Here is a 27,976-nt window from a genome sequence, read left to right as displayed (position 1 = left end):
CTACGAGGAGAGAGTCCCTAGAAAGACACATGCCCTTGGGATTTTGAAAATTTAAAGCTGAAAAAAAACCTGGGGAAAGAAACCCATTTCCTCTACAAAGTGAGCACGCCTAGAGGAGGGAGTGATCCTCTTGCGTTCTAAGGAACTTGACTATTCTTTGTTTGAACTTTCCATTTTGGTAAACGGAACCTGAGGAATGGAGCCATCCCCTGAAACTGTGAATGTTGTCCATTTGAATCATTTTTTCTGGATTTACATCTTTGTGTTTGAACCTTTGTGCACTTGGAAAATCAGAGACAATACCCTTTCCACCTTAGAGTGTGATGGCCAGAATACGATTTCAGACACAGGATGTATATCGACCTGGACCTCTTGACAAAGGACAGACCCCCTTAGTTTTTGGTTGAGGTATGGAAATATCTCCTAGATTAGGGATAGTGAGGCATTTTCCAACCCCTTTTTCTTGTAATAAAAGTTTTTAACCCAAACCAAAAGTCCTGTGTTCCCGTGTCTCATTCCTGGCTCATTATCGTGGGCTCAGCTAGTTTTCATGCATAAAAGCAAGGTTCCTGGAGCTGAACCTGAGTCAACGACTGGACTGAAGATGCGAGGAGGAATTCGTAGAAGGACTTGCCAGCAACTTCCAAGCGACAGCCAGAGCTATTGAGTGACTACTGAAGACTGTATCCGGAATTCCAAACTACAGGGAAGATCTCTTGAAGACTACTTCCTCCCCTGGACTGGTGGGCCTAACCAGTCTGAAGAACACCTGCTTTTTGCGCCATCCCATGAAGAGCTATGACCCTCCCGGCTGCAAACCCCCAATACCCTGCGACGTATGCCATTTTGCGGTGCAACGTTGTGTGAAGCGCGGAACTGTCTGACACCTCCTGGGCATCCTTCTTGGCCTTCAGTGACACCTTTCCACTCCTTGAAGTCCCCTCTGCTGAGTCGTGGACCGAGAACCAAAGAAAAGTCTCCTGAATGACAAACGTCGCTGAACAGAAGCCTGTGAAGTGCTCCAATGTACCAGTGCCTCGAAGATCCACTGCTGGTCACCCTGCTACTCGAGTGCATCCATCTGTTCCCTCCAAAGTTCCTTCTTCAGCCATCCAGGCCAGGAAATATGAACCAGGGACAACTGTTGCCACACCTTGGGGACCAGCCTGCTGCACTAGGTTCTTCTTTGATAAGGTACTGTCTCGGGCCTGGGTACTTACATTAGTCTTGCTGCGTTGCTCAGGTGTTCTTGGAGGGCTGCAGTTAAGCTGTTACTTGCACCCCCTTTCCTGGGCACTCCGAGTCCCATTGGAATGAACAACCCATTGGGGTCTAAATTACAAAAATGAACTCTTATTTACCTGCAAACCTGAAGAAACTTCCATAGACTTTGCTCTGTCTGCTTCCTACCTGCCTCTTTCCTCCTCACCCCCTGGTCACTGGACCCTCAGTGCCCACCGCCCCCATCCCTCTTGACTCTTTGTGACTCATTAAGTATAGGGTTGGACTTTTGTAGAGTGGTTAAGAAAGTGTTAACTAAATTTGCCAGAGTTCATGTAAATTTGCTTGGTATCATCAGTCATTTTTGTGTTGCTTTACATTTTTTATTTGAAGAGTTACCTTTTATTCTACTGAGATATGATTGTGTGAATAGTACTTAAATGACTTATTTTCTAAACTCCTTCGTGTATATGTAATAAATAGCTTTCTGGATATCACTGCTAGTGTGACAGTGTTTGCCTGAACCAATTGTATGCTCCAAATAGTGTATGCCTCGCTACAGCCCTTATCCCTCCTAGAGTAAGCCTGGATTCTCAGCCATTGCTACCGAACCTTTGGGTAGTTCAGGCTAAAACTAAGGGGTTTACAACTCTGTCACCTAAGGTGGGCTTTTCAAAGTTTTGTCACAGACAGTAACTTGTTTAAAACTCCCTAACAGGTAGTAACCTTAACACGTCATTACATTTCATTATATGTACCTGAAGCTTATATGTATCCATTTATGTAAAAGATAATTGCAAAAAAACGGCTGCAGCAAAAACACCACGCTTAAAATAGCTGCGGCAAAAACACAGTAACTGGCATCTTCAAATGCTGTGCTTGTAAACAGTAAAAATAGTAAGTCATGCAGTTTGAGTCTGGTGAATAACTCATTCCACTCGCCTCATGCAGAGAATTTAAGCTATCTGAACATGTTGAATCCCCCGTCCAGCTTCACTTCGCTATTTTCATGTTCATACACTTCACAGGTTGATAAATAATTGTTGCCCATAGTTGCCGCCTGCATTCTTTTAAAGACCATTTTTCTGTTTGTATTCTTAAAAAAACACTGTAGGGTGTTGTGGGCGAGCCATATAGAAAGTGGGATTATGCAGGCTCTTCTCTTGACATATTGTTCAAGTATTTCAATTGCATGACTTCTCCACAGGGCCGAGAGCGACGTCAAGTTTCCCATTTCCAGTATCTGAGCTGGCCGGATTATGGGGTGCCATCTTCTGCAGCAGCCCTCATCGATTTTCTGGTGGCAGTGAAACACCAGCAGCGGCTGGCAGTGAAAGCCATGGGGATGCGCTGGAAAGGTCATCCCGGAGGACCCCCTATGATAGTACACTGCAGTGCCGGGATTGGTAGGACAGGTGAGCTGCATGTGAGGCTTGCAACACAGCAGAGACAAAGTATGTAATGCGAGAAGTAGAACATTAGCATCACTGTTATGTTGTCTTATACCGCACACCATTACCATTAGAATGATCTCCTGGCACGTAGCTCTGCAAGAACGAGGGTGGGTTGGATTAGTGAGGGAAGAGTGATCGGATAGGGCCAGAATCAGGAAAAACTGACTTAAGTGCATGTTGGCTTGCTGATGAGTTGATTGCATGCACTGGCTTGTTGTATCCCTATGGGTAGGGTCCAGTGTCTGGGATTGTTTGTTGTATGCAAATGTTAGTTATGTTGGGTGTGTGTTTGCGTGTAGTTTGGCTAGTCCATAGGTTGTGTATAGTACTTGGGAAGTATGTTGAAGGGGAGCAGAGTGGTTAGTACATTGGCTACTCTCAAAGTTGTTCCAGTTATGTCCTCGGAGCTCATCCAGCTGCAACACAATGGTACCCTCTAATTCTTCCAAGTGCAATACGTTGGCCACCCTTGCAAAACCTCCAAGCTCAACACTCTAGCCACTCCTACAAATTTCTCTAAGTAAAAGTTGCTCCCACAAGCCCTTATGTGCGCAGCAAGGATTACTAGGCATAAAGTGTGCTTCTGAGTGCAGCAGGATTAAACAGCTAATGTGACGCATGGCTAATCTTCACACTTCTTTCTAGATGGGATGCAATGCTAATCGCCATAATTCTTTCTAAATGTGGCGCAAGGCTAATCTTCACAATTTGTAAATGTGGCGCAAGGCTAATCTTCATAGTTCTTCTAAATGGGACGCATGGCTAATCTTCACAATTCTTTCTGAGTGTGATGCAAGAATCTTCACAATTCTTTCTAAATGTGGCACATAGCTAATCGTCCCAAGTGCAAGACATTCCTTACCCTCAGAATTCATCAAAGTGCAACACACCATCCACCTCAAAATGTAAACATTTGCAATACACTGCCTGCCCTAGGGATCCCCTGAGTGCAACAATGTCTACCTAAGGAACACGACCGGGTTTAACACCGTGGCTTTCTACAGCGCCCACAGAGTAATGGACAATAAAAGTGTCAGGGTTTTACCAGAGCACAGTAATGGCTGTGCTCCACATCCATACCACCTTACCCATGTTGTAGCTGTAGGCTGTTCGTCCGGTGTCTACGGGCAAACTGGGATGGTGCTGCGTTTTGCTGTAGCCCTTCACTGGTTGCCCGGGCAAGGCTGCCTTTTGGCCCTCAGTGAGGAGGCCTGCTTCCTGGTGGAAGCCATCGATCACGTGAAAGATGGGTGGGAAGAGGGCAGAGGAAGGGGTTTAGGAGGGTGGAGGCACAGGCAGCGGCAAGCGGGCAGGGGTTTAAGAAAGTTAAAGAATGGACGTTTGGTGGGCGAGAGCAGCAGAGAAGTGCTGAGGAAAAATAAATAATAATGTTCAGTGGATGGCTGGCGGGAGCAGCAGAAAAGGGCCATGGGGAAAAAGGGAAGCTAAATAAAGTGTGGAGGGTGGGGAAGGGAGAAACTTGGGATTGGTGGGCAGGAGCTCACCTAACCCAGGATGAGTGCACCTGCACCAAGATCGAGGGCAAGACCCTCTCGCATGTCCTTGTAGGTGTGCATTATACCAATACTTTCAGCTTTGTTCACTGGGGAGGGCTGTCTACATCCATTTTAGTCACTGCTCTCGTACCCTTTCAACCTCTTAAAGGAACTGTTAAAACTACTCATTTATAGATCACTTTGTCTCACCCTGGAATAGGCTTTCTCTGTTTCTACCACTCCCATGGTTTACTTAGTCCTTCTCACCACCAACAAAACTTCTGTCACATCCTGGGATAGTTTTGACTCCTTCCCCACTGGGGCCCGAGCTCCCCCCTGTCAAAGCTGTCTTGTGCTTTTTGTATGAACACCTCCATCTGCTCTATACCGTGAGGTGCTGTCCTGCCCCACAAGACCACACTTTCTCAATTTCCTGAATCAAAATGTGGAGGCGTCTCCAACCAGTCACTAATGGCATTGGCACTATCTCACACAGACGGGCACTTAATTCCATGAACTTGTATATTGTTCTCTGTTAGGCTTTAGAAATGGGATTGTTCTATGCCTTACCATGCCCAATGGTCCTTTGTCTACAATGGGATGAGGGTAACACAAATCCAGCCCCTCCCCAATCAAGCCCTGTATGTAAAGCACGGTTTGCAGCAATGCATTGTAAATAGAGGAGAGTTGCACTTGTTCTTGTTGGGTTGAGGGAAGCTGGTGTGTAGATTGAGATGCTTCAACATACCCTCCTGCAAATATTCGTGTATCTACTGCTGAATAATTTCACTGTCTTCCCACTCTAGGTACGTTCTGCTCCCTGGATATCTGTCTTTCCCAGCTGCAGGACATTGGGACACTGAACGTGTACCAGACTGTGCAGCGTATGAGAACACAGAGGGCCTTCAGCATTCAAACTGCCGACCAGTACTACTTCTGCTACACTGCAATCACTGAGCACGCCCAGAGGCAAGGCCTCCTGCCTCCCCGCCAGACCTGGGTCGGTCTGGAGAAGAGCTAAGCTGGTGAACCTACAAGCCGACCTGCCACTGTCTGAGGTGGACTTGCTGTGAAGGTTCAGCAAGATTCAAACACAAGGGCCAATAAGCCAAACTAGTTCATCTGTGACGTAGACATTACTTTGCTTAAAGACTTGTGGTGGGTTGTCACCGATTAGCACATACCGCCTTGAGTTCTTAGCTCATGTTCCTGGAACTGTGCCTTATCCAAACCGCGTGGTGGCCTTACCTGAGCGCATAGAGACAGGGTTGAGTTTAATCCCGTTTCCGAGTTTATTCGGACCACTTACAAGTTATGCATTACCAGAGGGATTTAAACGGCCTGCCTAGGAATCAATATTTACCATGCTGCCTTTCCCTGCCTCTAGTAGTTTCCTTTGTGTGCATGTACATATCCGAAGCCTGTATTTGATGGTCAGAGGGCGGCCCTAATGGCATTCTATTATCCACACAGATATAAAGGGGCTAACCGCAATACACCTCTATTATCCATCTCCCCATAAATGCCGGAGTGCTTGAGTCTCGGGGACAGGATCCTTTCTATGAGTATGGGTTTACCAAGTGTGCAGCGTGGCCACTTTGGAACCACGACTTATGAAGGGAGGGATGGAGAGAGAGTGAGAGAGGTAGAGAAGGCGAATCTGAGAAGCACTGAGCTTAACACAAAACCAATGAAGCCAAAACAATTTTGTAAGACTGCAGCACAACCATTGTGGAAATAGAGTAAAAAGTGTGGCTGTTAATTATGCTGCACACATCACTTATGTGAGTATAGGGTTTTCTTACTCTTAACTGCATTGCTTACACATGGGAACTGCTTTCCTAAGCCATCCTAATAAGCCATCTCTTTTGAGAACATGTTACCATTAGGCTAAATGTGCTTTGACGTAGCAGGCACAAGTGTCTGCAGTAGATTTCTCTATGCCTCTGTGAATGATGTTGGGAGTATGTTTGGATTTTCAGCTACAAATCAGCAAAGCCGAAAATCTAGTTGTGCTTCTTATCTTGCAGCTTGATTGTATTCTGAGTGTGCTCTCTCGGCACATCATAGAGACACAAATTTTGGCTTCTCGGCCGATTCAAGTTGTGTTCTGAAGAATCAAGGATAAGCTCCCAAACCATGTTGCCCGATTTTAGAAGGTTTAGATCTAGTTTAATATTGTTACTATCTCATGTAAATGATTTGAAATGACTAGTTCAAATCAATGATTGTCACCTATGTAGTCGACGAGAGCATTTACACCCCTTACCTACAGCGAGGACTGCAGCATTGCCTATGTCCCTAAATGCCATTGCAATGTACAAAGCTGGCCTTGCCCAGGAGCGCACACAGTGGAAGGGGCTATTGTACTGTTATGTTTTGTACATTTGTTTCCTTCCAATGGCTCACATTAGATTTTTAGTTCCCTGATTTTGCATCCTGGCTTTTTCCAACGTTTTGTGACATGTTTATTACTTAAGCTTTATGTCCTCAGTGCCCAGACTTTTAATTTCTTTTCCCATAGCTTGCTTGTTTATGAATTAAACAAGGATGCAAACCATGCATTCACATGTATGCCACTGACTCTGCTTTCCAATAGTAAAGCTGCTCTCAAGGTGTCCCCAGACTTTGAAACAGCAGTCGAAAGCTGCAGAACATATCATAACACTGATGTGATGAACTCTAGTAGTCAATGCGGAAGCACACATTCTTCACACGCTTAATACATTCGATGTAAGCCTTCCAAGGGTACGTGAGTATTCCAAGTATTGTAAAATTGGATAGGTTGTTGTGTGACAGTAGTGCTGCAATGTGCTGTCTTTTTAGTATAGTCTAATCAAGGAGTACTGTAAAAAGCTAGAACTACGGTTAGCACTGTCCCTTACTGTATGCATCATATTCATATTGCAGCTTAGAATAACTTGCCATTCGACATGTCTAGGCCGCAAAAGCAAAGGCACTTAACAGTGACACCAGAGCTTAGCAAAAGCCAGTTCCTTAAGAGTGTGACGAGATCTGTGTCCTGCATTGCTGCTTCAAGACCTGAGCGAGACGCTTCAGCAAGTAGGACGCAAAGATCAGATGCTCCTCTACGAACATAGGCATGCTTACTGCCATTCATTGGTACTGCTGTGACAGAAGACATTCATTCTACTGTTATTGCCACATTGAATTGTTTTCTCAGATTCTGAAAACAAATGCATGTAAATGGATTCTGCTGTTTCTCTCGTGCAGATTACAAGGGCCTCTTTCTTGTGGTTGTAAATCCGATTCCTTCAACGTTGAGCAAATCTCCTCAAGCCAGCAAGTACCCTTCAGTCTTGTCGTAACCCCCCCCCCCCCCCAACCTCCCAATTTCTCCTATTCTAAATTGTCACATGATTGTGTGTGGTGCTGCTCTCTTAACTTCGGAAGATTGTGATGTGTCTTGTTATATTCATATGAGTAGAACGAAAACAAATGAGAAGCTTCCCCATTGGACTAGAAAATGATTGGAGGCTCGAATTATTGCGGTTTCCTCAGTTGAACTGTCTTTTCCTCTGCTTGAAATTGACTGTCAAGTACCTTACACAGGAATTAAAGGTTGGGCACTAGGAGACTTTGCTTTATCCCTTATGTGGTGGGGTCTTATTTCAAAGGATTGGTGGGCATTCATGCAACATGCTCAGTAACACGCACACAATTGCTTTATGAAAAGCACAGCAAGACCGGTGTTATATGGAGAAAGACATTCTGACAAACTATTGTGAATGTTGAATGAAATGACGTTAAAGTGTCCTCAGTGACTTACGTTGTTGCTTTGAATCTCATACCTTGGACCCTGATTTAGAAAATAGTCACAAGCTTTTTGATATTTTGTATAAGGCCCCATTTTTGTATCTGAGTAGTCCCACCACAAACTCCTTATGGGTAATGTGAAGTTGTGAACGAATTTAAGAAAAGCATTCACTGTATTTTGTTACATAGTGCATAACTCGCTTTCCTGGTTTGTGTGTCTGCTGGACATGTTTAGAACACAATTCCCTGTAATTTATACATTGAAAGGAACCCTTTAGATGTCAACAGGTACCAGAGGCCGAGACAGGTGGGCCGAAAGAGAATGCACAACTGTGGCTGGAATTTCCTTCCACCACCCCTTAAAGCTGTTTCAAGCTCACCAGTATCTAAACATGGAGCGCCATGGGCCATACTTATTGAAGACGGCTGAATGTTTGCTTCCATAGTTCTGCTTTTGGACCAGCTAGTCAGTGAAAGAAACTGTTGGGATATGACAAGTATCTACTAGTCCCTGTAAGGGCTGGGATCTGGGACATGTAGACACCTGCTTTGTTTTTCCCACAGGACATACTTGAACATTTTTATATTTGACACTTATTTGACGCTAAGTCTGTGGAGAATGGCTTGTGTTTTCCACTTTCATTCCATAGCAGTGGCTTATACACTATTTTGATAGAATATCCATCACTGGAAATGTATTCACCACCTACTCTTTATGGTTAACTTACTTCGTTGGACCTCTCCCTTGTGTCCCGTCCTTTTAGTTAGATTATTCCTTTGCTTACTGTGTCAGAGCCTCCTCTTGACGTATGATACGCTCACTCTTTCCTTAACCAATTAAGCTCCATGTTTCTCTAGTACTCTTGGTGAAAATGTAGGAGAACCTCCTTTCCTGTGTCATGCATACATTTGAGCTGCTTTGTTTCGGGACCCAGGAGGTGTCCCGGCTCACCAAAGGTTATAAAGAGGGTGGTCTTGCACCTCCACGTGTAAGAAGTTTGGTCCCCTGATTATGTCCTTCACTTACCGAACAGAACTCAGATATTTGAATCATGTTCTTCTGGTAGCCAACTGTGCTTTCACCAGCCAGCTGTGAGAAAACAGAATTATGACCGAAGAAAGGATGATTGTCATGTGAAGTCTGGGACACATAAACATTGAAATTATTTGTTGGAGAGGCAAAATTGCACTGCTTTTATTTTCCAAGATGACAGAATTTTAAAAATGCACTCATAGTAATTGAGTGCACCATTACCTGCTGTCATAAAGTCTTCAGTAACAATTTGTCTCAATTTAACAGAATGTGACAAACAGAACAAATTGTCTGTATTTATATGTATATTTTTTCATTGTATGAAACATTGTACCAGGTAACTTGTAAGCACGAAGTCTGAAGTACAGAAATCCGTCATTAATCCTAGCAGTAGTTCTAGCTAAGGCAGTGGGAGTGGAAGTTTCGCTCACACAATGCTTTGTTCACTGCCCCATCTTACTTTTTCAGGTCCTCTTTCAGAGGCTTCTATTCATTTAAAATCATTGCTGTGCCAAACCAGACTATTGTTCACATGGACTGTAGGGGCCAGGTGCCATGTTTGAATATAATAAATCGAAGCCAATCAATGGGGATCCTATGGAGGGGTGGTGAACGTCCATTCTTAATGTGCATTCTCCCCTGATGTGGGTCCTCCAGTGCAGGATAGCCAGGTTGGTTATGGTGGAGCCTCCCTTTCTTTTAAAACATCTGCCTTTATTACATTTTTAAAAAATCCTTGGTATGCATCTAGATTGGACCTTTAAAACCATTGAGCCCATTAGGCAAGACTGCTATTTATGTTGGTAAATATGTGTCTGTCTTTGTAGGGTTAAGTTTGCAGGCAAGGGATGTTTATAGTCCAGCCATCGTTTCCTTACCCTCTCTTCATAGTGATCGCCTTTCAGGACAGCAGCAGAGTGTTAATTGAATTCCAGTTTTCACGTCTATTGTGTCAGTGATCCAAATGTGATGGTGTTGTTCAGGTGAAATATGTGGACCTCACAATTTATTAGATCCCCATTGCTCAGAGTCTGTGACTGGCCGTCCAATGGGGAGGACTTGTCACTGTGAATCAAATTCAGATTAGAACTGGCAAACTTGACAAGATGTTTTTTTTTGTACGATGTACTCCACTGTTGAGATCTTTTCCTGCAGAACGAACATTATCATGGCTGTTGTGTATGGGACAGCCAATCTGTGCATGTCATCTCGTGCCATATGTAACATAGAAACTGTATTTTGATTTATGGCAGGATTAGGAAAGAATGCCTTGTATGCGACTGAAGGTGGATTTACCTGTGAGCAATGTATGACTTCACATTATTTAGCACAGAGCTCCTGATGGGTCACCACTTAGATTTTGTGTTTGATGACAAGAATATTCTTGCAAGGATGCATCCACTCCTGCAGGCCATAATCTAAACAACATATTTATCGATGAGAATCATGTCATGTGAAGAAATGTTTGCACTCTTAGAAGAACTTGTTGAATGTGTGCACAAAAATCCATTATCCGATAGCTACATTGTATTGTTGATTTCTAAAACGTTTCCCATTGTCATCAGCTTGCCTCCATCTGTCTGTCAAGTTGCCATAACATTATGTACTCTTGTATTATACCCTGCTCTCCATTACAGTATAATGTAATATTTATTTTTGTAATAAAGCATATAGGTCCTCAGTTTACTGGTATCCACTTTCTTGATATGTTCATAGCCCTATTACTATATTGGTTTTTATTGGAGTCTCTGTGGCAATGGATATTGTAGGAACATGTTTATAATGATTGGTATGAACTGTTTGCACTGTGCCATAGGAAACACTAGCGACTGAGTGATGGTATAAGATTGATCTCACTAGCCTTCTGTTTGAGGGGTTCGAATCGCATATAGCAAGGTGGGTGCTACTCCCAAACTACCATTTACACAAGAAAGAGGTAAGAACCAGAGGTTTGTGGGGCCAATTCAGCTTCTGGTTTTGCTGGCTGATATGTTAAACGATTATCATAGCCAAAGGCTGATTGAGCGTGACAGAAAGCTCAAAATGATTGTGCAGCAATTGGCGGCTAAAGAACATAGCATTCACACAAGGGCCTTTTCAATTCAATGGTAGTTTACAAGGAAAAATAGATTTACTAAAACCAGTCTTAGAGTAGAAGTTTCTCCCCAAGTCTCTGTGCGTATGAATGACACACTGAGAGATTTTAGGCACCCCCCATTCTAAACACCACAGAGACCTCAGACCAAGTCTCATTGAATAGGTTGGAAGATGGAATTGGGGTCATTCTGGGGGCTGATTAGTGCCAGTCGCTCTGTGATACAGCCCTCGGAAGAGGTGCATGATGGATTGCCCACGCTCCGCGGGTCCATCCCCAGCCTCATGAATGCAAACCGCAAAAATGATTGTACATCTGTTATGGCCCATGAAGCCGCTCTTCAGTGGGGAACACGCTGAGCATTGGAAACAGAACCAACTCGCTTGAGGTTCTGACGCAACTAGTCCCGTAAGAGGGTCAATGAAGCATCACTCACTAGCTGAGAATCACAAGTGCAGCGAGTATATAGCAAAATCCACTTATTGTACACAGTTACAGATAAGAAGAGACTGTGATGCACTCTTGCCAACTAATTCAAAGATGACGGGTACCCTTTTTGTTCTAGTCTGAGCTGACTGAGCACCAGGGTTGCCCGCTAGTCAATGCCTGTAAATTGGGAGTCCATTGTTTGCATAGGCTGTCAGATCCCTGCACAAGCTCGCACAATGAAAAGTGTCCTTTCCAATCAGCCACTTGCGCATGTGTTTCCGTCAAGGGATTAAAGTAGAGGAGAGCCAAGAGAAGCAGTGGTAGTTAGGATGTCGGAAGGGCATGTGCTCAACTGTGAGCGGCAAGGTAGAAAAGGGAGGAGGAAAAGCAGAAAGTAAGCAGGAAAGAGTGCCAGGAAGCATCGGAGATCAGAGCTAGAGTGCACAAAGCGTGAAGGAGGAAAAAGCATGGAGAGGAGGGGAGAAACAGGATAAATGAGGTGTAAGAGAAATGGACACAGTGCAAGAGGGCAAAGGGGTGTGAGGAACAGACAGTAAACCAAAAAGAGGGAGGTAAAAGAGAAGCAAAAGGAGTATGATGGGATGTTGATGGGGCGGCATCGAGGGAGAGATTACAAGAACTGAGGCACTAAAGAGAGAGTAGTTTGTTGGAAATGGAAATGGAGCGAGTGACTGGTTCTAGAAACCAGATACGAGAGAAGATTATGCAATGCAGGAGGGGTCTAAGATTGGCAGCCCTGACCACCAAGGCCCACCAACATCCACCAATAGAATATACCTGTTGCGACCCAGAGGGGAAGCCAGGAAACCCAGGCGGTCTTGTCATCTATACAACTACCACCTGCCTATATGCTTGCAGAAAACTTTAAACGGGTCGGGGTGTAACTTGTAGGTAAGTCCTCAAAGACCATTGCTTGTTCACGATGACGTATACCTGTTCCTGATTTATTTATTTGTATACATAATTACAGGGAAACAAGATCTTTTGGTTCCAAGGGAGCATACAAAATGTAAAATAGCAGATACACGGGGAACAGTGAACCTCTTAGAAGGTGGAGAGTTTGAGTAGCATGATCACTGGGATTGAGAAGGGGTATATTGGAAAGATCCAAAAATAGTCCATAGGCGCCCCTCTGTGACAACGAACACGGCCCAATGACCTGTTCTTTGGGAAGGTACCCACTCGATAGTCTGCAGCGACACTTTAGCTCACTGTTACTTTCACAGATGGGAAATATCCATTTGCATATCAGTCTTTGTCCCGCCCACATGGGCAGTCCAGCACCAAAATGCTATGGCAATTCCCTTCTGAACAAGAGTACCAACAGCAACCGCATACACGTTTTTCAGCCTTGTGGGGCCTCATCATTGAGGTGTAGCTGTGCCTCTTTGAGCACAGTGAGCAAGGGGGCCACGTCTGGATGACACAAGGAAACTTAGGGTGACTAAACCGAAGTCCTTTAAACAATGAAAAAATAGTCCATAGCCGCCCCTCTGCAGAACAAACACGGCCCATTGACCTGTTCTTTGGGAAGGTACCCACTCGAGAGTCCGCAGCCACACTTCAGCTCACTGTACCTTTCACAGATGGGAAATATCTGTGGCTGCGGACTCTCGAGTGGGTACCTTCCCAAAGAACAGGTCAATGGGCTGTATTCGTTCTCGCAGAGGGGTGCCTATGGACTATTTTTTCATTATATTGGAAAGACACTGGGAACAATACAGTGGACAAATGTAGGACAAGTGTCAGCGGGTAGAAAATCTAGCCAGCTAAGCAAGAGCTGTGACCTCAAAATATTAAGTGCTAGTGTGGTGGGGGAAAGAGTATGGTTAGTGGTGATGGAAGGTGTAAGTAGTAAGGTTGGAGAGGTGAATCCTGAAGATGGCTCATAAGCGAAGAGGTGAGCTTTCAATTTGTTTTTGAATACGTCGATGTGAAGTGTGTTTTGATTTGCAGAGGAGAGGGAGTTCCAGGTAAACGGAGCAAAAAGAGTGGAAGCAGAGGGGTTGGTGATGGGACACAAGGGTGGTAGAGTAGTGTCAGGAACTGAGATCCACGTAGACTAGAATACCTCCATCCCCAACTACCAGTCAGAGAGATAATAATTATAATCACTGACCGATTGTTGAGGCCAGAGGTGGTGGTAGGAACAGGAATCGTTGGAACCCGGATGTCTGTAAGGAAAGAAGGCAGGTAAGAATATACACCAAAACACCAACTTAACACCACAATTCCGAAGAATGAAAAAACAGTGTCCTACTAGTATATGATAGCTGTTCCCTCCAGGGGTCGATAATAGGCTAATGTAAAGTACCCAAGAGGCTACTCACACTAGGCAACCATGGGAAGCCACCACGAGTATCGGGAAAAAGGGGTGGAAGGTGCAGCATGAAGGGAGGATAGGGTAGGACCCAGGAGCAAGAGGGGTTCAAGACAGGGAAGCAATCCAAAGGCCAATATTTTCAAGAATCAAAAAAGGATGATCCAAAGGCAATCCAAGTTCAGAATCCAAGGTTGGAGCAGTTCAAGGTATCCAAAATGAAGACAGGTGCCAAATCCAATGGGTAGAATCCAGTAGAAGTCCAAAAAAGCAAAAGCCAAGGTCCAAAATCTGAGAGAGCACAAGAAACAGGAACAAATGCCACACGCTGCAAGAAAACAGCTGAGCAGCGTATTGCTGCATGTCGTGTTACTTTATACTTCCTGGTTAAGGTGAGCGCGTGGACAGAGCGCGTGAGGAGACACATGACCGTAACCTACCGTGTTGACTGGAGGCTGGGGAATCATGTGATGCGGAAGTACTCCGCGTTAGGGGATGGCCCGCCCCCCAACACGCGACCGTCCCCCTCGACCTGCGGCAAGCCGCCACGGGACCCGCCAGGGTCTGGGAAGCCAGCGTCTCCAGGCAAGACCCCTCCCGGAGTGCCCCGAACGCAAGCGTGACCCTACGGGGAAGTGGGGCGGGGCAAGTGCGGGCAGAGGTGACAGAGGTGAGTTCATGACAGAGTCCCCACCCCTAAGGGCCCACAACCCCGTGGGCAAGAAGGATTGTCCCAATGAAATCGGGAGACAAGGAGAGGGGCGTTCACCTGAGAAGCAGGTTCCCAAGAGCGCCTCTCCGGTCCATAGCCCACCCAATCCGCCAGGTAGTAGAGACAACCCTTTTGGAGATGAGAGCCCAAGATGCAGTTAACTTCATATTCATCTGAGGAACCCTGAGCAGGAGGTAAGATAATGTGTGTAGAGGATGGACAGGGTTTCAAGAGTGAGGCATGAAACACAGGATGTATACGCCAGGCAGCAGGCAACGAGACACGGAAGGCCACCTGATTGGCCTCTTTGGAGATACGATAAGGCCCCACAAAACGTGGAAGGAGTTTCCTACAACCCGGGATTGGTAGATGTCTGGTGGATAACCAAACACGATCCCCTACAATATAGGAAGGGCTAAAACTCGTTTCTTGTCCGCTGCTAGGCGCATTGTTTCCTGCAATTCTCTGAGATGAACCAGTATCTGATTATGAACGTGTTTTAGTTCCTGTAAACAAGAGGAGACAGCAGGTGTTTGGATAGGAGAAGGTGATAGATCAGGGAAAGGCAAAATTCGAGGGTGCTGACCGTACAGAGAAAAGAAAGGGGAATAACCAGTGGAGGAGTGTGAGGCGTTCTTATACGCAAACTCAGCAATGTGTAAAATTTGATACCAGGAGTGTTGGTGTTGCAAGGAAAGGCAATGTAGGTATTGTTCCATGGTTTGGTTCACACACTCCGTTTGCCCTTCTGTTTCCGGGTGATATGAGGAGGAAAACCTTGTGTCTATCCCTAGTAAGTGTGTGAGGGAACGCCAGAAACGTGAGGTGAACTGAGACCCCAGTCTGATATTATGACTGAAGGTAAACCAAAAAGGCAAAATATAGAACGAAAAAACAAGTTGGCAAGAACAGGTGCTGTGGGAATACCGGTGCAAGGTATAAAACGGGCCATCTTGGTAAATGAATCCACGACCACCCATATGGTATTGAATCATTTCACCCTAGGCATGTCTTTGACCAAAGTCCATGGTAATGGTATGCCAGGGTGGGAGAGGTAATGGTAGTGGTTTTTAAAAGGCCAATGGGATGCCCCTTTTGGTTTTTACACTGGGCGCAAACAGAACAAATATTCACATAGGTAACGGTATCTTTGCATATGGACGGCCACCAGCACCAACATTGTAACAATGAAAGGGTGCGTTTCTGTCCTGGGTGACCATTAATGACTGCATCATGGGACCATTCAAGAGCTTGGGTATGAGTATCAGGAGTGGGCAGATAAAATGAGTTGTTAACAAAAGGTAAACCGTCATGCATAATAGCATCCCATTCTTCGATCAATGTCGGATGTTCGGACGTCCGCTGGTGTAGGGTGTACAAAGACATATAACATGCTTGGGATCAAGCAGGGTTTCAGGAAAGACCGGAAGGGAAGACCCCCCAGGAAAGCGGGACAGAGCATCCGCCGTTCCATGCATAACACCGGGGCGGTGTTTGATGAAGTCATAGGCGGAAAAAAACAAATGCCATCTTACTTGGCGACTGTTGTTACAGCGGAAGGAAGCTAAGTCTTGGAGGTTGCCTGATGTTTTGCCCCGAGGAGATGGTGTCTCCACACTTGGAGGGCATCTTTTACTGCCAGTAGCTCCTTCTCCGTCACTGTATAGTGACTTTCTGCAGAGGAGAATTTGTGGTAGTGATAGGCTACAGGATGTAACAGACCCGTGTTGGTACAGACTTGGGACAAAACTGTGTCTAAGGCATAAGAGGAGGCATCTGCTTCAATGATGTAGGGGTGTTCGGGATTTGGATGCTGCAGTATGGGGGCCGAAGTAAATGCTGTTTTAAGGGCAAGAAAGGCCTCCTGTTGGGACGAGTCCAAACGAATGGACAGCAAGGACCGGTAAGCTTGGTTAATGGAGCAGCAATAGAAGAAAATCCTGCTATAAACCGCCGGTACCAGGGGCGTTGCTAGGGGGGGGCTAAGGGGGCTATAGCCCCTGATCTTTTGGTTGTAGCCCCGGATAGAATCCCCGGAGCTACAGCCAAAAGACTAGCTAGCCCCCAGTCCCAACAGTTCCGACATCAGTTTAGCCCCGGGTCTTTTCCAGACCTAGCAACCCCCCTGGCCGGTACAAATTGGCGAAACCAAGGAAAGATTGGAGTGTCTTTACTGTGGTAGGTATGGGCCAGTTTAGAACAGCACTGATTTTAGCCTGATTCATGGACAAACCCCCTGGGGAGATATGAAATCCCAAGAACTCCACCTCCTTTGCATTGAACAGACACTTCTCGGATTTGGCATAGAGGGAATTAGAGCGAAGTCTGGTAAGGACTTCCCGAACATATCTCACATGTTCCTTGAACGAAGAGGACAAGACCAAAATGTTGTCTAAGCATACGACCACATAGGTATCGATGATATTGTGGAATATTTCATCCATATAGCGTTGGAATGTGGCAGGGACATTACAAAGCCCAAAGGGCATGACGGTATACTCGAACAACCTGTGGCGTGTACAAAAGCTGTCTTCCACTCTTCACCCTCTCTAATACGGGTCAAATTATAGGCGCCCCGTAAGTCCAACTTCGTGAAGATCTTAGCGTGGGATAGACGGTCAAGCAGGGGTGTGATGAGAGGAATAGGGTAGCGATTCTTTATAGTGACCTGATTCAAACGCCGGTAGTCAATGCACGGATGTAATCTCCCTCCCTCTTGGGGACAAAAAAGATGGGACTAGCGGCCGGAGATTTGGAGGGTCGTTTGTGGCCTACCCGGAGTGAGTGTAGCGGGTATTCTTTCAAGATATACTCCTCGGTTGGGGGTAGAGAGTAAATGCGCCCACAGGGTACCTCCGCTCCCGGGACAGGGTCAATGGGGAAGTCATAAATTCTGTGCGGGGGTAGATGTTCAGCACAACCTTTATCGAAGACCTCCAGAAAGTCATGGTAATCCAAGAGTATGTTGGTAGTAACTGCGCCTATTGCATGACCCAAAGGTTCAAGGTCCATGGCTTGAGGTTCGTCCAAAGACAATTGTGCCAATGTCCCCAACACTTGAGATGGAGAAACAAAACCAATTAAGGCAAGCAAACAGTGTTCCTGACAATGGGCTGATTCAACGTTTGCTAAGTCGCTAGACCAATCAACAATGGGGTTATGGACACGCAACCAAGGGATACCAAGGATGAGTCTGAATTGTGGTGGTGTTATCAGATCGAATGCAATGCTTTCCTTGTGTGTATCCTGTATCAACAAAGTAAGTGGTGCTGTTTGCTGTCTAATAGGACTGGATACTAGGGAAGTACCATCGACTGCATGTACTGGCTCTGGATGTTTTTTGTTCTGTAGAGGGAGATTAAGGGAGGCGGCTAGGGCAATGTCTACGTAATTACCAGTGGCCCCTGAATCAATGACCATTTGTACAGCATGTTTCACATTATCCGCAGAGTACAATAGAGCGTGAAGCAAAATGGGTCTTGTAGTGCATAGTGGCGGGAGTGTAGTACAAGGTTTTTGGTATAGGCTCGTCCGTTCCCCTGTAGCTAGGGACGAGCCTTTTGAGAACCTGTTGTCTTGGTTTTAGGATGCCCTGGGCATTCTTTCACAAAGTGTCCACCCAACCACACAATAGAAGCATGCATTGGCCTGTCTCCTTCATTCCCTTTCTGTGGAGGAGATTGGGCTGCGAATTCCCCCTATCTGCATGGGTTCACTAGCTGAGGTAGGGGCCGTGGGATTGGTAGAAAATGAGAGATGTACCCTTGAGGCTTTCAGCCCTTCGCTCTGTGCGCCGAGCATCGACCTGAAGAGCTAGATCAACAAGATCGGGGTACTGACCCGGCAAGGCGGGAACCACAGCCAGGGAGTCCTTCATGTGATCATTGAGACCCCTATAGAATACCACAGCCTTCTTGTTTTCTGGCCAGGCTGTTTCAACAGATAGTTGATTAAATCGGGTGATGTATTCAATCAGGGTAGTCTTCCCCTGAGCTAATTCAAGGAGTTCCAAGTCACGGGTCTGTGCCTTATGTCGGGTATCGAATACCTGTGTCATCTCGGCAATCAACAAATCAAAATCGTACAATACCGGGCTGTTACCTTCCAATAAAGGATTGGCCCAGGTAGCTGCTATGCTGCTCAGGTGTGACAGAGTAAATGCTGCTTTAGTCGTTGAGTCTGGAAAGGCCTGAGGATGACAAATGAAGTGTAGCTTGCACTGATTAATGTGCGAAATATCCAGGGATCTCCTTGGAATTTTTCCGGGGCACCCAGCGGAAACGGGTTGTGTACAAAAACAGGAGCAGGTTGGGCAGCCTCAACGGCAGGACCAGGTGGAACAGGAGGTTCCTCCATATTTGGGTCAGGGGGCAAAGCCTGACTTTCATTCTGCATTATGTCTAGGCGTTGATGAATGGCTGCCATATCATTCCGTAATGAGGTTATGGCCTGAACTAGAGCACTCACCGGGTCCCCCGTTGAGGTATCCATAGTCTAGTGGAGGGAGAGGCTTCTCAGTCTGTCAGGAACTGAGATCCACATAGACTAGAATACCTCCGTCCCCAACTACCAGTCAGAGATATAATAATTATACTCGCTGACCGATCGTTGAGGCCACAGGTGGTGGTAGGAACAGGAATCGCTGGAACCCGGATGACTGTAACGAAAGAAGGCAGGTAGGAATATACACCAAAGCACCAACTTCACACCACAATTCCGAAGAATGAAAAAACAGAGTGTGTCCTACCAGTATATGATAGCTGTTCCCTCCAGGGGTCGATAATAGGCTAATGTAAAGTACCCAAGAGGCCACTCACACTAGGTAACCATGGGAAGCCACCACGAGTATCAGGAAAAAGGTGTGGAAGGTGCAGCATGAAGGGAGGATAGGGTAGGACCAGGAGCAAGAGGGGTTGCAGACAGGGAAGCAATCCAAAAGCCAATAGTTTCAAGAATCAAAAAAGGATGATCCAAAGCCAATCCAAGTTCAGAATCCAAGGTCAGAACAGTTCAAGGTATCCAAAATGAAGACAGGTGTCAAATCCAATGGGTAGAATCCAGTAGAAGTCCAAAAAAGCAAAAGCCAAGGTCCAAAATCTGAGAGAGCACAAGAAACAGGAACAAATGCCACACGCTGCAAGAAAACAGCTGAGAAGCGTATTGCGGCGTGTTGTGTGTTACTTCCTGGTTAAGGTCACGTGAGCGCGTGGACAGAGCCTGTGAGGAGACACGTGACCGTAACCTACCGTGTTGACTGGAGGCTGGAGAATCATGTGATGCGGAAGTATTCTGCGTTAGGGGATGGCCCTGCCCCCAACACGCGACCGTCCCCCTCGACCTGCGGCAAGCCGCCACGGGACCCGCCAGGGTCTGGGAAGCCAGCGTCTCCAGGCAAGACCCCTCCCGGAGTGCCCCGAATGCAAGCGCGACCCTACGGGGAAGTGGGGCGGGGCAAGTGCGGGCAGAGGTGACAGAGGTGAGTTCATGACAAGTAGGCAGAGTAAAGGCTGCGAGAGAGTTTCTGGGGGTTGATGGAAGAGGATTAATACAGCCGTACCTTACCATGTATGGATTTATGAACTAGTAGCAGAAACTTGAATTTGGGCCTGTTTTGCATAGCCAGCCTGCTGATAATAGGAGTAGGTAGGGGTGAAGCAAGGGAGTTTAAAGAGACTCCTGGTAGCAAGCTTAATAATCTTGTCATGGGGACAGAATTAATGCATAGTTTGGAAGACCAAAGAGGATACTGGCACAGTAGTCCATATTACAGAAGGCAAGGATGGTTAGGAAATGTTTGGCGGTTTTGAAGGGAAGGAGGTGCCTGATTTTCCTAATATTTAGGAGGTTGAGGCAAGACACTGTTGCAGTTTTAGACATAAAGGTAGAGAATGTGTATGATATGTCATCAATGGCACCAAGGTTTCCAGCTGAAGAGTATGGGAGAGTGTTGGGTGGGAACTGGATAGGCAGGGGAGGAGATGAGGGTGAGGATTTGGCAGGAAAGAAAAGCACCTCGTTTTTGGAGTAGTTCAACATAAGCGTGTGAAGCCATACAGTATTTAATAGCAAAGAGACAGTCAGAGATGTTGATAGATCAGTCAGTGGCAAGTTCAGAAAAGGGGAAAAAGATTGGGATGTCATCTGAAAAGAGTTAGTACGAGAATCCAAAGGAGATAAGTGATCCAAGAGCTGATGTGTAGTTTGTGAACAGGAGGGGACCCAAGTCAGAGCCTTGCAGAACACCAACAGTAAGAGCAGTGAGTTGAAAGGTGGTGGTACCCCAGGAAACAGAGAATTGACGAGGTGCCAAGTAGGACTCAATCCAGGCAAGTGCTTGATCACAAATCCCAAGCAGAGATGCTTGAGGAGATCAGAGTGATCGAAGGTATCAAAGGCCACAGATAAGTCGGGGAGGATTGGGGAAGAGGATAAGTTGGAAACTTTAGCAGAAGCAATAAAGTTAGTGGCAATAGGTTTGATCAACTGAGTCACAAGAGGATCTGATGGGGCACAGGAGGGGTTAGCCTTCATCAACAGTAAAGGACTTCCTCTGTGTTGGTATGACTGAATTGTGAGATAGAGGCAGTGAAAGATGGTAGAGTAGGTGCAGTGAAGAAAGTACAAGGAGGGCGAGGAGAGATTCCCTGGTTGCGGAGATTTTGAAAGCAAAGTATTCAGTACGATCCCTAGATGAAAGATTAGAGTTAACAGTTGTGTGTTTAGGAGGAGTAGGTTTAGTGTGCCTTGGAGTTGGTGAGGATGGTTGTAGTTCGTGTAAATGAGAGAATGGTAGAAATCCCTTTTAGCACTATCAGGAGAAGACTTGATGAAGTCAAGGGTAGAGAGGTATAGTTGCAGGTCCTCATGAGGGTGGGAGCACCTCCATCTGCACAGCAGTCATCTCATGTCATTGCACAGACCACGTATGAATGGGGAGAGCCAAGGTTGAGGATCCTGGGATTTAGGGGTGAAAGTTAGCATTGGGACGTAAGAAGAGGAGTCTTTGAGTAGAAAAGGGAGAAGGAGGAGAGTGAGAGTTGTAGGCCAGAGAGGAAAGGAGGAATAGCAGATGGTTTACATTTTCTCTGGGAAATGGGAGTGGTGGGTGAGGAGGAACGGTTAGAGGCAGGAAAGATAATGGTGGTGGATACAGTGGAGGAATCAAGTGAGTAAAGTGAAGAAGAGCAATAGTTGAGTGTAAATTCAAAGGCGGTAGGTAGGAGGGCATGTGGCATTGGGAATGTGTGAGATGTTAAGGCAGGAAGAAAATAGGTACCCCACATCACTGCCTTTGTCAGACTAGGAGAGAAAGAAAGAGTTGCCGTCATGAAGGGCTGCCAGAGTAGGAGTGTCAGATGAGCGCTCCAGGTTTCAGTAATAGCAAGGAAATCAAGGGGAGGAGAGCTACAGTGAAAGTAGTGTGTGATGAAGGAAGTCTTTTTGAAAACGTGAGCATTCCAGAGTGCAAAGAGCAGGTGAGGAATGAGGATTAGAGAAGTTTAGTTTCAGAGTAGGATAGGCGGGGTGGGTAGGTGATCGGAGCAGTGTGGTCTGTTGGCTGGTTGGTGTTCGTTAGAAGGGGTTGGTATGAAGATGTGGTAAGTGTGAGTTTTATTAAAGCAATAGGAAGGTGGAGGATGTAGCATGACTGCAGAGAGCATAGCAGGATGAGGAGGATGAAGAGCAAATGCATTTTAGTACAATACCTGGCAATGTACTTGGTGGATAGGTATTCACAGGTGGAGTAGGAGAGTGGGTGGTATAAAGGCTTTCAGGCGAAGTGGCAAAGAGACTGAATAAAGGCTGGGAGATTGTCTTTAGTTGTTCACCCTTTGCTTGGTTTGCCTGCGGGTAAGTCGACCCAGTAACGAGTAAAATAGGAGGGGTGGCAAAGAGCATCCAATGTAGGGAGGCGAAAACAGCACGCGGCAGACCGGGAGCAGGGCTGAGCTTGATGTTTTTCTCAGCCCAATTGAAGCCCCTTCTGATGATCGAAAACCCATTCAAAGATGGTGGTTTTGCAGTGAGAGGTCACCTGGTCAGTCCGTAAATCGACATGGATAAGTCCCCTGACGTCTGTGGACAACATCAGGCAGTGGAAAGGAGTGCCTCTGGTGGTGGTGTGCTGAGCTCGATGTTGCTCTCAGCCCAGTTGACGCCCCATGACATGCACAACAGCCTAGAAAGAACAGAGAAGGCCAAAAAAGAAGTGTGAGCTGCTATGAAATTCCTAAGATCGAGGAAAGCGGGAGGGAATGACTCGGGCCCATTTCCCTTGGAAAATCTGTTACATTGTGAGACCCTTAATACATCCTGAAGAGCCCACTCAAAACATAATCCTTGTTGCTTGTTTTGTTCAAAGTAGTTTGAGTGGTCTGTTGATCCATGGACTGTGATAGACGCCTGACGAAGCCAGAAAGGAAACAGATTCTGCTGCTCCAACATGCGATATTGGTCCAAGATGCTTGCTCTGGTGCTACTGCGATATTACACACACACCTCCAAAAATGGACTGCAGCCCACAATTTTACTCAATATAGTTTGGTAAACACCAGCCACCATTCTCTCTTCTACTTACTACGTTTGTTCTATTGCTCATGGGAAGCTACATACAGTGAGGTTCCCAATAACATAAAATCTAAATGGAATCAAGAGTATAAAGTCGCGCTCTATGCGAACGATGTCCTGGTAACCATGACCAAACCAATCTCCTCCCTGGGACCACTTTGGGAAGAAATCGAGGAATTTGGTACGGTATCAGGGTTCAGGGTGAACCTAGATTAATCAGTAGCAATGGCAATCAACCTCTCAAAAAAACAAAAGGCGGACCAGAGTCCGGCACTACCAATCCCCTGGGAAGACTCAGCGATCGAATACCTGGGAGTTCAGATCTCCAGAGAGTCCTCTCGAATATATCAGAGCAACTTCCCCCGGCTGTGCGGTGAGCTCAGGCGCAACCTAGAGCTTTGGCAAACCCAAGAAATGTCCTGGTTCGGCCGAATAGCCGCGGTGAAGATGAACCTGGTTCCTAGACTACTGTACCACTATGTGGCACTCCCGGCCAATAGCACAGAAAAAGAGCTAATTACTCTTCAGAGAAACATAGAAAAATGTATCTGGGGGGGGGGGTAAGAAACCCAGAATAATGAAGAAAATCATGCTCCGGGGCAGAGGTATGGGTGGTCTGGGAGTCCCAGATGTAACTAGATACTCACTAGCAGCGCAACTCTCTCACGCATTTGCATGAGTTCGCTCATCTGACCAACCTCTCGGGAGACAATTAGAGGAGGCATTGTGCCCGGTCCCCCTGGGAGACCTCCCGCACTTTCAGACCATGAAAACCCAGGATAAACTGGATCCCCTGACAGCAACACTGAACACAGTGCAAAATTGGAGAGCAGCAGCCCAGAAATGGGGATGTAAAAGCCTGCTAGGTCCACTCACTCTGCTCTGGAATAACCCGGAATTTACACCTGGAATTCCCCCACATGGCAAGAGGGAGGACTACGAAAGCTATCAGACTTTTTTGAGGTGGGCTCCCCGTTAACCTTTGAAAAATGCAAGGACAAATTTGGGGTAACAGAAAGGTTCCACTACGCTCAGTTGTGGCATTGGACCTCACACAAGGCAGTGAGGGAGAAGGGGGCAAGAGACCCAATGGCATTAGAACACACCCATTTATCAGCAAACCCAAAGGGGAAGATATCCGCACTCTACCAACTCCTAGATAGGACAGACCCCTCCAAAAAAGAAAAGTATATGCTGGATTGGGAGCGGGACCTTGGCCGAGTAATAGATGTGGAAGAATGGGGGAAAATATGGACCAGGCTACATAAAAGTACCCAATGCATCACGAACAAGGAAGGGGGCTATAAGATCTGTTATAGATATTATACCACTCCAGATCAGTTAAATAGAGCCAACTCGGAAATCCCCCCGAACTGCTGGAGAGGCTGTGCAGACAGGGGTACTCTTTTCCACCTCATGGACCTGCCCAAGAGCGGAAAGGTACTGGGGGGAGGTAATGAGCCACATTAAAGCAATCGCAGGACTAACAATCCTGTGGGACCCTGGAATAATCCTCCTTGGGGAAACTGGAGGTGGGACATTTCCGCTGTCAGGGCAGATAGCGCGCCTATGCACACACCTCCTGCTGCCCGTGAAAATTGCACTGGCCCGATTATGGAAAGACACGGAGGGCCCCCTCAATCCCACTATGGTGGTCGAAATGCTGGGAAATCATAGTGGCAGAAAAGAGAACTGCGATACGTGCTGGGAATCTGAACACCTTCCTGAACATGTGGGCACCATTAATGGACTACTCTGAAAAATACCCAGGCCCCATCCGAAGGCCCCAACTGACTCGATGACTACAGGGTTGACAAAGCTGAACACCAATGAAGAGGGCTGGGGGCATCTGAAATCTTTACCCCCTCCGTCCCCCCCAAGAAGGAACTGTGGGGCACAACAGGCCCCCCGCCCCCGAATGGTCCCCGTTAAAAGAAATGGCTGGGGAGCATGGTGACTATTCGAGATATATGCAAAGATTTGGTGGCCCTCGACGATCAAAATGTTTAATGGGAAAACATTGTTGGGTGGGGGGAAATAGGTGGAAGGAGCACTCAACATCCATGGCCTCCATAACAACTGGGGTAGTAAAGCAAGCGTGTTGAGCAAGCGTTCTGACAGAGCCAAGGACTAATAAAATATAAACTGAGGATATATGCAATGTCAACATCACACCTATACTAACCTCACTCAACTGTTTGTTTTATAAAAAATTATGACGGTTGCAGTTGTTGTTTTTTTCGATTAGAAAAATGGTGTCTTTTCACTAATTGTTTTTATGTTTTGTAAACAGAATGCATAACGTTTTTTTTAACATGTCAGTTTTCTAATGATTAATTAAAATATGTTGATCTCTATTTCTTTCCCTTGTCCTATTTGGATCATTTTGACCAATATGACTGTAAACACTTAGTGCAACCAGGTACACCCAGCATGTGTAGAGGCGGGTAGCTGTTTTCAGTGGCATTCTTGTTATACACTCCATAACAACTGGACAGCATTGGACATTGAGACCGACACCCGTAAAAGAAACGGCCTCGGAGCTAACCTGTTGTGTGAAACGTAATGTCGCAAATGCACTGTTGTGATGTCATTGTTTATTCAAATACAATGCTGAATAAAATGTTTTGTTGAAAAAAAAAAAATCTAAATTAAAAGGGAGAAATTAAATGTGGGACTATAGGGAAGAATGTCTCGAGTGGTTTTGTGGGTGAGCACACGTAGAGAGCACATTTTCCTATCAAATGATAATAGGTACTCTTGTTTACGGAAAATACAGTATCTTCATCCCAAATTGTTTTGGCATGTTAAAATATCTTATGATATTTACACACAAGGCCCTCATTTTCATGTGGCTTGTAAACCTGGATACTGGAAAAGCACCTCTGCCTCAACAGGCACAAGACTGAAATCCTGCTGGTCAGCCCCCCAGCAGTTCTTTAAAACCTCAATGAACAATACTCAGCCTTCCTAGTGGATAACCTCCTAATCCAAGCCTCCCCTTAAGTAAAGAGCCTAGGAGTCCACCTAGACGCCACCCTCTCCATGACCCGCCAAGTGAGCGCCATCGCCACCTCAGCAGCCTATGCCACCAAACTTCTAAACGCTTCCAGACTTTTTTTATCGACAGACAGCTGCCTAACTATCGCTAGAGCTGTCGTAGGATCACGGTTAGGCTGTTGTAACATGCTGTTTGCCGGCACCTAAGCCAGAAACTTGCCAAAACTACAAGTCATTCAAAATAACGACATGCAAGCTGCCCTTAACATTTCGAAAGAAGAACACATCACTGCAGCCAGAAGAACAGCCTAGTGGCTTCCCATCAAAGAATACATCTTCAAAACCTTTTGTATCACTCACAAATGCCTCTCCAATGCAGCCCCTCCTTACCTCTCACAAACTCCCAAAACCCAGTCTTTCAGACATACCAGGTCACCCTATGCCCACTGTCTACTCCATCCTAAAGTTAAGCGTGCCAAAGCAGGTGGCTCACGCCTTCCCTACGGTATTACCCAAATTGTTTGTTTACAATTGTTCGAATGAACAATTGACCGAATTTAAAGGGTCACAATTGACCATATATATATATATATCTCGATTTGGCTATATATATATATATATATATATATATATATATATATGTTGAAATAAAGAGGAGAGGGGCGCACTCCAGTTCCCTGCACAGTAAACCTTCCCAGCCACAGGTGTTCTCCTCCGACCGGTTTCTGTGCCAATACACGTCATCAGGGAGGCTGTCTTAACTTGCAGCTCACAGCAAGTGCAGGTGTTACCACTTAGTGAGGATTCTGCTGCAAGGACTTCTGGTAGCTGTAGTCATCAGGTTAGCAAGGAACAGACTCACACCCAATCCCACAGTGGGGAAAGGGGGGGGAGTAGCCTACAGTGAGGCACTCCAAAGTTGGGCATAAATTACCCCGGTGCAGCACCCTATTAGATTTCTGAAGATTCCACCCTTCAGAAAACTTACAAATGTGTTGAAATAAAGAGGAGAGGGGCGCACTCCAGTTCCCTGCACAGTAAACCTTCCCAGCCACAGGTGTTCTCCTCCGACCGGTTTCTGTGCCAATACACGTCATCAGGGAGGCTGTCTTAACTTGCAGCTCACAGCAAGTGCAGGTGTTACCACTTAGTGAGGATTCTGCTGCAAGGACTTCTGGTAGCTGTAGTCATCAGGTTAGCAAGGAACTTTGGAGTGCCTCACTGTAGGCTACTCCCCCCCCTTTCCCCACTGTGGGATTGGGTGTGAGTCTGTGGCTGGGAAGGTTTACTGTGCAGGGAACTGGAGTGCGCCCCTCTCCTCTTTTTTTCAACACATTTGTAAGTTTTCTGAAGGGTGGAATCTTCAGAAATCTAATAGGGTGCTGCACCGGGGTAATTTATGCCCAACTTTGGAGTGCCTCACTGTAGGCTACTCCCCCCCTTTCCCCACTGTGGGATTGGGTGTGAGTCTGTTCCTTGCTAACCTGATGACTACAGCTACCAGAAGTCCTTGCAGCAGAATCCTCACTAAGTGGTAACACCTGCACTTGCTGTGAGCTGCAAGTTAAGACAGCCTCCCTGATGACGTGTATTGGCACAGAAACCGGTCGGAGGAGAACACCTGTGGCTGGGAAGGTTTACTGTGCAGGGAACTGGAGTGCGCCCCTCTCCTCTTTTTTTCAACACATTTGTAAGTTTTCTGAAGGGTGGAATCTTCAGAAATCTAATAGGGTGCTGCACCGGGGTAATTTATGCCCAACTTTGGAGTGCCTCACTGTAGGCTACTCCCCCCCTTTCCCCACTGTGGGATTGGGTGTGAGTCTGTTCCTTGCTAACCTGATGACTACAGC

General features: G+C 46.2%; 1 protein-coding gene across 2 annotated transcripts in view; it reads left to right on the top strand.

Annotated features, from left to right (window-relative positions):
• Nucleotides 1-10,665, top strand: part of PTPN9 (protein tyrosine phosphatase non-receptor type 9) — an 808,671-nt gene extending 798,006 nt beyond the window's left edge. For both annotated transcript variants that reach the window (XM_069624559.1, XM_069624558.1), the window contains 2 exons: nt 2,429-2,636; nt 4,978-10,665. In XM_069624559.1, the coding sequence (XP_069480660.1) occupies nt 2,429-2,636; nt 4,978-5,192 (423 nt within the window). In that variant the 3' untranslated portion in view covers nt 5,193-10,665. The remainder of the gene's footprint in view (nt 1-2,428; nt 2,637-4,977) is intronic.
• The last annotated feature ends 17,311 nt before the right edge of the window (nt 10,666-27,976 follow it).

The sequence above is a fragment of the Ambystoma mexicanum genome, chromosome 11 (genome assembly GCF_040938575.1).
Source record: "Ambystoma mexicanum isolate Mex_15411 chromosome 11, UKY_AmexF1_1, whole genome shotgun sequence".
Taxonomy (NCBI): Eukaryota; Metazoa; Chordata; class Amphibia; order Caudata; family Ambystomatidae; genus Ambystoma; species Ambystoma mexicanum.
Note: the sequence above shows the minus strand (reverse complement) of the source record. Positions and strands in the feature narration are given on the sequence as shown.